This window comes from Dipodomys ordii, unplaced genomic scaffold (assembly GCF_000151885.1).
Source record: "Dipodomys ordii isolate 6190 unplaced genomic scaffold, Dord_2.0 Scaffold1, whole genome shotgun sequence".
NCBI lineage: Eukaryota > Metazoa > Chordata > Mammalia > Rodentia > Heteromyidae > Dipodomys > Dipodomys ordii.
Window position 1 is genome coordinate 23,247,995 of NW_012267217.1, and position 13,745 is coordinate 23,261,739.

Here is a 13,745-nt window from a genome sequence, read left to right on the forward strand (position 1 = left end):
GTGATAAGGGGCCTGCCTAGCAAGCCAAGAGGCCCTTAGTTCCATCCCCAGTACCAACAAAAAAATAAAAACAACTATTAGAGAGAACCCATATCTAGTTGCACTGTCATAAGACAATCACCTGGAGCATATATGAACCGTATGCTCCTGGGGGATCTCACCAGAGGCTACAATAGACAGAAAACATAGGGCTTTATATGTTCTCACTAATTCCCTGTGCATTTGGAAATGACCTAATCTTGAAGGACTTTAGCCTAACAACTGAGTGTGTTTGTCATTAAATATTTGAGGTCTGAGTCCTTTAAGGTCATTTCCTGGGAGAATTGTACCACAGTTGATATTGTAGTGACAATGGCAATCCCAGCTCCAGACTTTGTTTTTGCTTTATTTGTGTCTTACCAAATTCCTTTATGAGGCCAGACGCTGAGTGTGAGCAGCATGACAGTGGAATCTACCTGCTGAAGCTACAACCCATCAATAGCTTCGTGTGTGTGTGTGTGTGTGTGTGTGTGTGTGTGTGTGTGATCAGAGGAGTCTGTGGATCTATAAAGATGGCTCAAGGGTAGAGCTGCATGCCCCCTTCCCCCTACCTCAGGGACCTTCCATCACCATGATGCTGGCTGTCTGGGACACAAAGAACAAATGGGATGCCAGGGGATGAAGAAATGCTGCCTGAGCTGCTGTAGTCATTGGGAAGCCAGACCTTGCCCCACAGCCACTGCTGTTACCATGGACACCTCTGAGAAGAATGCCAAGGCCACTGGAAGCAGCCCTAACAATGTTCTATTTGTGATCTCATTACATTTCACTTGACTAACCAAACTCATTCTTGAGACATTGTTGTTTTTTTTTTTCACTTGTGTGCCAGTACTGGGGCTTGAACTTAGGGCCTGGGCACTGTCCTTGAGCTATTTTGCTCAAGGCTGGTACTCTTCCACCTGAGCCATACCTCTACTTCTGGCTTTTTTGGTGGTTTGTTGGAGATAAGAGCCTCACAGACTTTCCTGCTTGAGCTGGCTTTATACCACAATCCTCAGATCTCAGCCTCTTGGGTACTTAGGAGTACAGGCATGAGCCACTGATGTTCAACTAATATGGAAACCTTCTCTTCCTCACTATATGTAACCCCAAAACTCTTGTCTCTGCCCTTGTGGCCCTCAGTGACCTCCACCAGCCTTCTCCTCTACAGATGCTGTCTTTTCTCTCTCCATTCACTCATTAACCCATGGTTATGAAAACCTGGGTCTTAGAAGCCCTGCTTCTTCTCTTGCCTTATCTTTTATGAGGCTCTCCTCCATTTTCTTGATTTGACAACTTGTGGTCTAAGGAAGGTATCACTGGAAGCCAAGAGAGAGAGAATGCTCGTTTGCTGACTCCTGTCTCCCTATGTACCTGGAACAGTCTGTGAGCCTCAGTTCATCCCCAGCCGAACGCTGTGAGAGAGCTGTGTTACAGCTCTTCATCCTGTGTGCGTGCTTTCCTTTTGTCTGAAGTCATTTTTCCTTCCTTTTCTACCTTCCAAATTTCTACTTCATTTCAAAGCTCAGTTCAATGACCATTTCTTTTGTGACATTTCCCTGAACTCCCCAAATCCTTTTAATTGTTTTATCTGAATTCCATGGTGCTAACATCATCCTTCTATTAGATCTTTGACCACATTGGATTATACCTCTTAGTTTACAAACTCCCCTGCTCCTGGCTCCCAGATTGTCTTTGGAGTACTAGAAGATTGAATGAGGTCTTGACTGTCTTGATTCTCCATCACAGTGCTTGATGCACTGTGCTTAGACATTATTATCCACCTTCTTGGTATATTTCGAGGACTGGATAATATAGGTCATATAGATAATTCAATATTTATATCATATTAGCTAGAATGGCTAATCTTATTAAATACACATCTTATTATATAATACCTAATATAATACCATAATATTGTCTTATCTCTTGCAGTCCTCAAAATATACCAAGCAGGTAGATAACTATCAATGAGAACAGTGAGGTTTTAACAAAAACAAAAACATGTGACCCAAAGCCAGGTGCCTAGGGCTCACGCTTGTAACCCTAGCTACTCAGGAGGCTCAGATCTGAGGATTGTAGTTCAAAGCCAACCTAGGAAATTAATCAGCAAAAAGCTGAAAGTAGAGGTATGGCTCAAATGGTAGAGGACCAGTCTAAAGTGAAAAAGCTTAAGAGATAGCACCTAGACCCTAAGTTCAAGCGCCGGTATTACACACACACACACACACACACACACACACACACACACCACAATCCAGTACAGAAGGAATCTAGAGTCCACATTTTCCTGCATGCTCACTCTCTGATGGTGGTGTCCCATATAGTTTCCATCTGGCAGATGATAGAGAAGAGCACTTAATGTGTGCATAGGCTCTGCCCAGTGTTGCCTCTAAAGCAAGCATGAGTTTAAGAATAAAAAAACAGAAAAACAAATGAATGAATCCACTCTAATAAAACATTGTCATAGACTCCAGCCTTCATTTCTGCTTATTTGCTCACTTCCTTAACACCCCTTTATTTCAACCCCAAGTGCTCCTTCAGCCCCTTCCTACTCCAGGGAGGCTGAATGACTGTAGCATCTTAGTAAATCCCTCAGCCCAAGGCCTCTTTCCTCCCTCCCACTCCTTGCCTACACACAATTTCTCAGAACAAATTCTCAAACACTGTGGTTGGACCCACACTGAAGGACTGATTGGGACTTCATATTCACAGTGCAGTCAAATCTAAACACTCAGTGCTGTCAGGTTATCACCCTCTGTTGCAAAAGATGTCTCCCTCCACATGGATATCACTTTAAACCAAGCAATTTTGTTTACTGCTCCAGGCTCCCAATTGACCTGTGTGGCTTCCAGATTCCCCCCTCCCCCCACCCCAGGCCATTCTTCTGTGTTTTGAACACCTGGAACTGAGCTGGGTTCTGGGAATACAGATTAAAGCTTCCAACTCTGAAGCTCACAAATGAGAGAGAGAGCGAGAGCACAGAAGTGGCAATTAGAATGCACCATAATGTTGGCAGGTGATTCAAAGAAAGGCTGGGTTGCTATGGAGACACACTGGTTTCCCCACCTCTACCAATCCTATAGTCCTTACCCCTGGGCTCTCTCTTTGGCCAGCTTGACTCACCTGCCCCAGGAGATTTCTGTATCTAATGCTTCATCTGCTCCTTTGAATTGATACAGACTGCTCTACATTTACCTGTATTTATTGATCCATGCATCTGCAAAATAGTATTTCCTTGACCTTTGCCTCCTTACCTAGTGAACTATAATGGAGGATAGGATAAAAGAAAGCAGACAGAAAGGAAAATTGTATCTCCTCGGGAAGATTACAATCTAGAGAAGAAAGACAAAGGGAGGGGAAAGCCTGGCATTTGTAGGACTCCTCTCAGACTATCCATTTTGGTGGTAGAGCGGTATGTCCTAAAGAGAAAAGGTTACATATAATTTAAACTTAACTCTCTTAAGCTTCTCTCTTCTGAACATCTTTAGGACCCCCAAAAGAGCATATTTCTGAAATTGGATGCTCTCTACATCCTGCTGAATTGAGCACAGGGCATCAGGAGCCACAGCCCTGGAGCTCTCAGAGATCAGAAATGGGGTCCAGACTGTGGAAGAAGAATGGAGGTTCTATAGAGAGACACAGGTGAACAAGCAAAATCCAGTCCTGTGTTACCACTCTCATTTGCCTAAGGTTAAAGAAATGTGGAGAACATTCTCACACAGTCCAATTGTAGTTCGGTAAGGATTTACCAACTGCCTATAGGGAAATAGGCTCCTCAAAAGAAAATCAGAACAGCTGTCAGAATTCACCCAACTGGTCCTGTAACTTCCTTCCATCCTGCCAGAGTTTGGCTCTAAAACCTTGTTGACATGTTTCCTCATTTTGTCTTCTCCCCTCCCTTGCCTGAATTCTACATTTGTCACCTTTAGATTCAAACAACACTTTCCAATGGGACTCTGGTAGGATCAACAGCTATTCTTCTGCTTTGTTGCCCTCAGGTCAAGCGTGTGCCTCTTGTGTTCCAAAATGTTTACTAGCCTTCCCAGGCCACATTTGCCCACGCAGGTTCCCCAGCCAATGCTCTGGGCTGAGGAAGTCTCTGCTTTCCTTACAACTCCAAGAAGCAGGTGCTGGGGGCCTGGCCGTAGTGGTTCTTGCCTGTCATTCTTGGGACAGACCTACATTGGGCAAGGTCTTCCATGACCTTAAACTGGGATTTCATTTTATGTGATCAGTTTCACAGGTGAAGAAGGGGATTGAGATAACACAAACAGAGAGAAAAGAAAACATGCCACAAATCAATGAACTCAGCGTTGGTTTGGCAAAGATCCTGAAATCTAAAGGATGGATATGCTTACTAAGTTTGCCTGTGCTTTGAGCTTAAGCAAACAGATCCCCCGTCTCCAGGGCAACCACAATACAAACATGTCTTCCTGGCATTATCCACTCTCTTTGTGAAAGCCAGTGAATAATTAGTGGGGAGAAAATGCAGGTGCCAGGTGAAAGAGTCCACATGTCTTAAACAGATCTTACCCCCTCATGGCTCTCTGGTGGAGAGTTTGCCTCTTAACCTCAGAAACCTCTTATCTTTTCAGCCAGAATTCTGACTTCCTGGTAGAAAGCTAAAACAGCTTTACCTTTCTCAGTCAGCATCATGAAGCAGACTGATAGCAAAATTTGCTAGGAAGGTTTTGCTGGAAAGTTCTATTTATAGAGACACACCTAAGTGACAATAGACACTAACTATAAATAAGTTCCTTTGTATGTAAGGGCAAGTATGGGCCTTTCTTCCTGTTTGCTCTGTGTGTCATGATATGTCCTATCAGTTAGTGTTTGGTGTGAACTGAATCCAGGGAATTGGACCATCTCAAAGACAACAGGAAGCAGCAGCCTCTAAATTCTTTCAGATTTCAAGGGTAGAGTCTCCTGAGATAAACAGTAAGTAAAAGGTTAAGTCCCAGGGAGAGAGAATCTCAGCCCTCAACCTGGAATGATCCTTTTCCTGTGACTCTTGTCACCACCGCAGCCTCAAGCTGGTGGGACGGGCTATGAGTGTCAGTGGAGTTGCAAGCCTGCCCAAGCAAATCATCACTCGGAAGGCACACCTGAGCCCTCACAATAGAGCTTTCCCAGGAGTGGAGAAGGAAAGGGTGGAAGCCGAATGGGGTGAGAGGAAGAAAATGAACAACAGGGCAGGGACCCCAACCTTTCAAGCCAAGTGTGAGGCAAACATGATGAGAGAATGTAAGCAATTGCTTCCTCCACTCTTCACCTCCTTCACCTCCTCCTTTGGGCCAGATGTTTTCAGGTTAAGTCTGAAATCCTGTAGAAAAGAGGAGGTGCTCATGAATGCGTGTATGAGTGCATGCACTCACAAATGGAATGCATGTACCACCTTCTGTAGATCTGTATGCATGTGCTGGTGCCTCTGGGCATGCATGTGGAAATCCATATAAGACTGTAAACAGCCAAAGCACTACACATGTCAGCCTAACCACAGAACACTCGCCAAACTCAACTCTGAAGGGAAAAGCCCCCTATTTCCCAAGAATTGACAAGTACCCTGTTTTCATTCCACAAATCACTTAGCAAAGTTGGAAAGAAGGAGGAAGGTAAGATAATGAATGAGATGGACAGGAACAAAGAAGAATGTCTATCGGTGATCATAACTAATATCCTGACAAGGATCCACTCAGTGTGAAAAATGTAGAAGCTATGAGTTGAGACTAGATCCCAGGTACCCTTAGGAAGGGTCTTGTGCCCAGACGCAGAGACTAGAAATAGTCTGGTTGTATGGCTGGCCTCTGCCCTTGCCAAGCATGGCTGAGTATGAGGTGCAGGACAATTTGTTGACAGAAATATATTTCTTGGAAGTTACAGCAGATTTATGGTAATTGATTGCACAATAATATCTGGCCTGAAAAGAGTTCTTGTGTTATTACACAAGCTACACTATTATTATTTTATGTAACAAATGTTTTGTCCCTACTTAGATCAAGTACTTCCTCATATCTATAACTTAATTTCTTCAAGAACCCTATGAAGAGGGTAGTGTGTTATCTCTATTTTACAGAGGAGGAAACTGATGTATTCAGCTTCCCTGAGGTCTTTCACTGAATGAAAGATCCAGAATTTGAACACAAGAAGTTTTACACCAAATCCCATATTCTCATTCACTAAGCATACCTATTTCCTCTATTTACTGATGTTTCTTTTTTTTATTTTTTTTATTTTATTTGTGAAGATACTGTACAGAGGGGTTACAATTACATGGGCAGGATAATGCGTACATTTCTTACCAAGCATTGCAGCCTCCTCCTTTTGTTTACCCTTCACATCCCTTCCCAGCCTCCCCCCTCCCCTTTACTGATGTTTCTTATACTTAGTATTACACTCTATACTGGTCAGTTGATAAAGGCTAACCAAAATGTCCTGGTCCTTACTTTTCAAATGTATTTTATTTATTGATTTATTCATTCATGTATTTATTTTTTTGTCAGTTGGGGGGCTTGAACTCGAAGCCTTGGTGCTACCCCTGAGCTTCTTTTGGTCAAGTCTAGTACTCTATCGCTTTGAGCCATAGCTCCACTTCTGGTTTTCTGGTGGTTCTTTGGAGTTAAGGGTCTCACGGGGGGCCGGGAAGGTGGCTCAGTGGTAGACTGCTTGCCTAGCAAGCACTTGGTTCCTCAGCACCACATAAGCAAGAAAAGCCAGAAGTGTCACTCTGGCTCGAGTGGTAGAGTGCTAGCCTTGAGCTGAAGAGCTAAGGGACAGTGCCCAGGCCCAGAGTTCAGGCCTCATGACCAGCAAAAAAACACACACAAAAAAAAAACAATAAAAAGAGTCTCATGGATTTTCCTGTCCTGGCTGGCTTTCAACTGTGATCCTCAGACTTTAGCCTTGTGAGTAGCTAGGATTAATAGCTTCTATTAAGTCCCTCTCCTGTGACCTCAAAAATATTCAACTAAACCCTAGTACATTGTCAGACATATAGACCTATACTGGCAAGAATGCACAAAATAGTCATTGACTTGCATAGCAGTTCTAGGGGAGACACCTTACCTGCTTGTCCAGCTGTCCAGCTAGTAGAATGTGCTTGAAAGACTGGAGCTACAACATCTATCATGGTATTCTTAGGATGGTACTGGGAAGTTCTGGTCAGACTAGGCAACAGGGTCTAGAGGCACAAGTCTCAGCCTTCTAAGTGGCTAGGATTAGAAGCCTGAGCCACCAGTGCCAAGCTCTCATCACAATATTATGTCAGTCATTCAGATAGGTACATAGTTGTTATCTTAGTAAGGCTTTAATTTCCATATATCCTTACTGGCTACAGATATTGCACATTTGTTCAAGGGGTTATTGTGATTTCTGTATTTTCCTTGATGAAACACCTCTTTATATCTTTTGTCCATTTTGACTAGGCTGTTTAGATTTTGTACTGTTCCTTTTTTGAGAACTGTTTGTCCATTCAGATAGTATTCCTTTGTCAGATATGTGGTTTGAAAATACATTCTTCCATTGTGTGGCTTCTCTTTCCTTTCTCTTAAAAGAATCTCTACAGAGCAAGTTTTTATATTTGTAATTGTTTTTATATTTGTAATTCTTATATAGTTTTCTCTTTATGGTGTCAAGCCTCCTCCTAATTCTTGGTCCTGTGTGGCAGCCAACAGAGCAGCTGCTCAACATGGAAAATGGCTTCCTCCAAAGCAAGTGATCCAAAAAAAGAAAGAAATAGCATGTGCTTAAGATGGAGGCCTCAGTGTCTTTTGTAACTCAGTGATGTATCATTCCATTTCTATAGAATGATTGATGGTCACACCAGCCAATTATGGCCTCATATGGGAGGGGATAACACAGAGGTATGGATATCAAGAGACAAGGATCATTGGGGACATCTTGGGGACCATAGATGTGAAACCTTGTCATGGAAATGAATGTGCATGAATGAATGTGCACATCTTGGAGACTGCCTGTCTTTTGCTGTGAGCACAGGAATACACCTTTGGCCATTTTACTCTTACTCTAGATTGCAAATACAGTAGAGGGAGGAATAATGCTTTTTTGGTGACTCTCTTTCCCTACAGCATTACAGTACTGATTCAGCCAGAACTGGGCTTCATCCATGTTTTACATCAATCAAGAAAGCAACAGAATCCTCACATCTGTCTGTAGCAATTTTTTTTGCAGTGCCAGAGATTTGCAATCACCTGTGATCACTATTAACATAATATATTGTTTAAATGTCTTATTAGCATTCAGCTTTTCCCATTGAGAAGCTGAGACTTTATATCTCCTAATTCTCTGAGAGAATTCAGAAAAATGTGAAAACAAAAAACTACCATCAATTATGTAGGCAGGTACAAGACCAGGGCCTAAAATATAGCTGGTATGGTCAAGCTTCAGACCTAGTTTCAGCTTAGATATTAGTGGCCCTTGGACTTAAGAGATGCTCATTTACTTACAACCTGGTAGTTAGTAAAGAGGACCATCAGAACCTGAAATCCAACCCATAGCAACATAGAGGAAAAGTTCCTCCAAAATAAAATAAAATTTGCATTGTTTAGGCAAATATCATTGCCAGATGGCATTTCCATTGGAGTCTGCTCTGCTTAATGCTTTCAGTTTCTAGGCTGAACGACTAAATCACTCTCCCTTCCCATAGGTTCCTGCTCAGTCTCTTGACAGGCAGAGTTGCCATTTTCAGCTTCAAGAGAGAAACAAATCATGTCATTGTCAGGGCTGTGACTGAGAACATCGTGCTCTTAGCCCTACTGGCTTGGCAATATGAAAAGACTCAGACAAAGCTGTTTGCCATGAATCCATCATTCTGGCTTGCCCAGCTGGGTCCTCCCCCAACCCTCATTCTAATCCCACTCACAATTCAAATACCCTAGAATTTGTTCCAGGAACAGTTAAGATTCCTGCTAATTTCAAATTTAGCAGCACTGCAGATCTTTTCTTTTGTGCCAGTCCTAGGGCTCACATTCAGGGTCTGGCCATGATCCCTTAGCATTTTTTTACTCAACATTGGCACTCTACTACTTAAGCCATACCGCCACTTCTGGATTTTCTCTGGTTACTTGATGATGAAGAGTCTCACGGACCTTCCTGTCTAGGCTGACTTTGAACCTTGATCCTCAGAGCTCAGCTTCCTGAGATTTAGGTGTGGGCTATGGGGATCTGGTATCCTTTTCTTTTTGTTAATGAAAGGAAATTCTGGTTGCTGGAAGTTCAGCAGACACCTCTCCTTTCCAAAGCCCCCAGGAGAAGAGGGAGATGGAATGATCAATTTGCAAGACTGCAGAATACACACGAAGTGTCGACTACTGAGCAAATACCTAATTGCCTCTCAGGACGCAGAGGCCCTGGGGCCCCATGCTTGGCTATGACACCTGTCACAGTTCTTGAGTGGATCCAAGGGAACTGATCAAAAAGAAAAAAGCATTTGGGTTCTCCCTGTTAATCTCTTGCTTTAGTCCCTCAGTCATTAAACTGTCAACTTCTTCATCTTGGAGGTAGAATGGGAATACAATCATTGTCACGTGGAATGGGGAAAACACAAAGAATAATGTGTGTAAACAATATGGTCTGACAGTTCATTGGTTGGCGAAATAACACTGGTGCATTTATTACATTGGTTTTGAGCAGATATTTGCATGTATACCTGTGTGCATCTTGACTATGTGAGGGGGAGGAATCTTTTTATTTTTCATTTAAAGTTGGTATTTTTATTAAAGTTTTCTCTGGAAATATCCCTTTACTAGAACATTCTTTCTAGAAACAGCCTAAAGAAAATTCTTGGATCAGTACAAAGTAAGAGAAGTTTCTAAAACAATGTCTTTGGAGGCAGAATGAGACTGAATTGTTGGGGAAAGGGGCAGAAGGCATTTACTGGGTCTTGAACTCAGGGCCTTGGCTTTCTTCTCAAGACTGGTACTTTCACCACACAAGCCACACCTTCACTTCTAGCATTTGGGTGGTTAATTGTAGATAAGAATCATAAAGCCTTTTCTGCTGAGGCTGGCTTTGAATTTCCATGCTCAAATTGCTCAAATCGCAGTCTCCTGAGTAGCTAGGATTACAGGCATGAGCCACTAGTGCCTGGATGATTTTTTACACACTCTTGGCTGATTTGAACTTTATGCTGCCTTTGGGAACTGGCTTAGAAATGGTAATAAAGCCTACCTGACAGGGCGGCTATGAACATAGAATAGAAAAAGAAGTACACTATGAAGAGCTTGGTGAGTAGTAGCTGCTTAAGAACAGAATTAGCCAACATTCACTTTGCTTTTATATGACAAAAGTTGGCATCCATATTCCATCTAAAGATCACCATCAAATTCCCCACCTTCTTCATGGTATGTAGATACTATTATTCCTACTAGAAGAAAGATAAGGTTTGGAAAGAGGGTCTGCCTCAGGAACATAACTGGAAGAGACAGAGGCAGGATTTGAATCCAACTCAAACTCTATCCACTGCATGCTGTATATGCCATCTACAAGCTGATGCCATAAGCCAGAACTGGCCCATGAGCATGTTTGCTTTGGCTCAGAGTATTTATTTATTTTTAATTCTTTATTTTAATGTAGTTTTCAGCACTTAAAATTTGGGAACAATCTCACCGTTCTGGGCCTGAAGTTTCTTTCTTAAAAGCTGACACCTTGGTCACCCTGCACTTGCATTCTCATGCGCTGTGGTAAGCTAAGGCTGTGTGATGGTTGACATCTTCGTTGGGGTAGAGGGGCTGGTCGTGGTCTTCATCCTCACACATTCCCATCCTACCAGGGTCTGAGCTCTTTCCATTGCCGTTCCTCCGTGTCCCTCATCAACCCCATAAAGTAGTTAGGCAACAATTTGATCTGGCATGAGGGCCTTTGGGAGGCAAACTGCCTGCGCTCACGCCCATCTCTGTTGAATTCTAGTCATTCCTGCCTGGTGTGGATAAATGTCCATGACACCGTGGTGTGCCTGGATTGCTCCAGGGCTTCCCTTACCACATGCTTCCCCAGCTGAGGAGTCTGGGAGGTGTCAGCAGCGTCCTGGAGTCTAAGCACATATCTGGGAGGTGTCAGCAGCGTCCTGGAGTCTAAGCACATGTCGCCACTCAGGGTCCTTCAGCCTCCCTTGGCACAGCATCCCCGTAGAGCTATCTCATCCCAGACTCTGCACCTGGAGTCTTCCTCCTCCATGGATTCCTGCAGTCACCCCCCACCCTGTCCTCATGCTAACCATTCAACACGTGGCAAAGTCATATCTATCTTTAGCAAATATTTGTTCACGGTCAGAGTGTGAGGCCTGTGAAGTCACCCAGAATCCCTGCTTAGGAGGGCCCCTCGCTTGGCTTAATGCTCTATTACTCCATTTCGACCGTCCTAATGTGTTTTTAACTACCAGCTACCTTTTTATTTTGTAGTGGGACCAATAAGTACAAAGCTGTTCCTATTCACCTTTCAATTCAAGAAGCTTCCATGACCCCTGACCTCAGTAGTATTTTCTGAACGATGACACATAAAGAATATGTAATATTTGTATGTGATAGTGGGAGGCTGTAAGGCTCTAATTCTGGGCTAGGTATGTGAAAGAAAAAAAAAAGTCATGACAAATAAGGACCTCACAAAAATGTTGCTCAGTACAGCTGTAAGAAAAATTCTGCCTTGCAGGAAAAAGTACCTTTAGTTCACTTTAGTACTAATCAACATTACTCCAGACCTTCTGCAATCAGGCTAATATTTTTGAGTTTACATATCATATCCATTGTCATTGCCAGGTCCTCATTAATATAACCTCCAGTTGTTGAAAATAGTCACTCTTCTTAATATTACCCAAGTGCTACCATTTTATCAGACTAGCTTAAGTCCACCTTCTCCATAAAGCTTACCTTATGCTTATCAGTCAATAGTATTTCATTCTTAAGTCAAACAGTTGATGATTGCTTAATCAGTACTAGGTACTGAACCAGTATTGAGACATAATTATAAGTAACACATGCATGTACCTGTCCTTACAAAGATTTTTAATGAAGTATGATCAGAGTTATCGCAGAAGTAAAGGGAGAATATATTGATTCCTAGATCTCTGTAATAAATTACCACAAGCTTGGTGGCTCATAACATCAGAAATTTATTGTCTCGCAGTTCTGAAAAATAACAGTCCAAAATCAAAGACTCAGTAGGACCACCTTCCCTTTGCCTTATAGGAAGAGTCATGCTTTGCCTCTTGCAGCTTCTGACATCTCTTGGCATCTCTTGACTTTCTATGAGAGATTATTTATCTTGATTCGTTCCATTTATCCTTTCACCTTTTGTCCATCCACGTTCTGTATGTCTCTTATACAGACACTTGTCTTTTTATTTAGGACCCACTGTGTGATCCAAGATGATTTCATCTCAACATCCTAATTATGTCTTTAAAGACACCTTTTCCAACTAAGAATCCCACAGTAAGAGAAGTGGGTAGAGTTATTAAAAGGGCCAAATTAAAAAAAAATCTGCAAACAGCTTGGACCCTCTAACATGGGGAGACATTGAAGGGCATTAAGAATTAAAAGAACATTATCAGATTTAGGAGGATTATATGGTCAGCATTCAAGGAATAGTCTGGGGCAGGCCAGACTCAAAGAGACTTTCCTGCCCAGGCTACCTTTGAACTGAGTTCCTCAGATCTCAGACTTCTGAGTAGCTACCTAGGCCTATAAGCTTGAGCCATAGGAGCCCAGCTGCTATGTAGTTGTTATATTGTGTTATACTGGGTCCAATGTCAAAATACAATATCTACACATGTTCAGTACATTTTTTTCTGAATTTTTTGTCTGTGTTTGATAGAATCCCATGGATACAGAGGGATGACTAAATTTAGCTATGTATGTTTTTTTAACCATATAATTGGAAACTTATTGTTAATTATTCTATTCTCTGTCCCTCATTTTATATTTTGCTGGACGTCATTGTTCTGTGTTATGCTGTCTCAGTCTCTAACTATACTTGGGAACCTAAGCAGAAGTTCAGATCAGGGGTCCATCTGGGAATAATTTCTGAACAAATGTCTTAAGTGTTAACTGCCCAGAGCTTGAGCCAGAAAACAGGAGCAGGGGGTGTTCTCCATTTCCTCTTGAACTTCACCAAATTCCTTCATCCAGTGTCACCATCAACTGGCAGGCAAACAACTTTATTTCTCTAAAGTAAGCAACATCTTTTTGCTTTGTTTTTGCTCAAAGAGCTTCCTTCCCTCACAAGAGCTTTTTTACAGCTGACAGAAGCCTCTCTAACAGTACTATGTAGTGGTGCAGCCAGCAGTGGTGGACGCTGAGATGTAACATGGTAGCCTCTTGTTGCAGGTGGCTTTGAGCACTTGAAGGTGGCTAGTGCACCTGAGAAACTCAACTTTTCATTTCCATTTTAACGAATTCAAATTTAAATACCTGCTTTGTGGTTAGTGGTTACCACATCAGAAAAAAAATAGCTATATAAACTTTTATGAACTCAAAATTCACTGCTTTAAGTAATTTCCCCGGAATTCTCTTCACACCAGGCCTGCCTTTCCTGCACTATGCAGTCTAGAATCTTATACAGTCATTATGCTGTGGAGACTATGGAGGAATAATTTTCCATTGACTAATTTAATTTAATATCTACCGCTCCTGATAGAATGAGCTCTGGTAAGACGGGCATATGTCAATCTCCATTACTACTGTTTCCAGCATCTAGCACAAGATGTGACTCTTATT

At 42.3% G+C, this 13,745-nt stretch overlaps 1 protein-coding gene across 1 annotated transcript in view; it reads right to left on the minus strand.

The window, feature by feature from the left end:
- Positions 1-11,118, minus strand: part of Smim2 (small integral membrane protein 2) — a 37,434-nt gene extending 26,316 nt beyond the window's left edge. The window contains 1 exon segment of the mRNA XM_013010862.1: positions 11,017-11,118. Within this exon segment, the coding sequence (XP_012866316.1) occupies positions 11,017-11,118 (102 nt within the window).
- Positions 11,119-13,745: the final 2,627 nt, after the last annotated feature.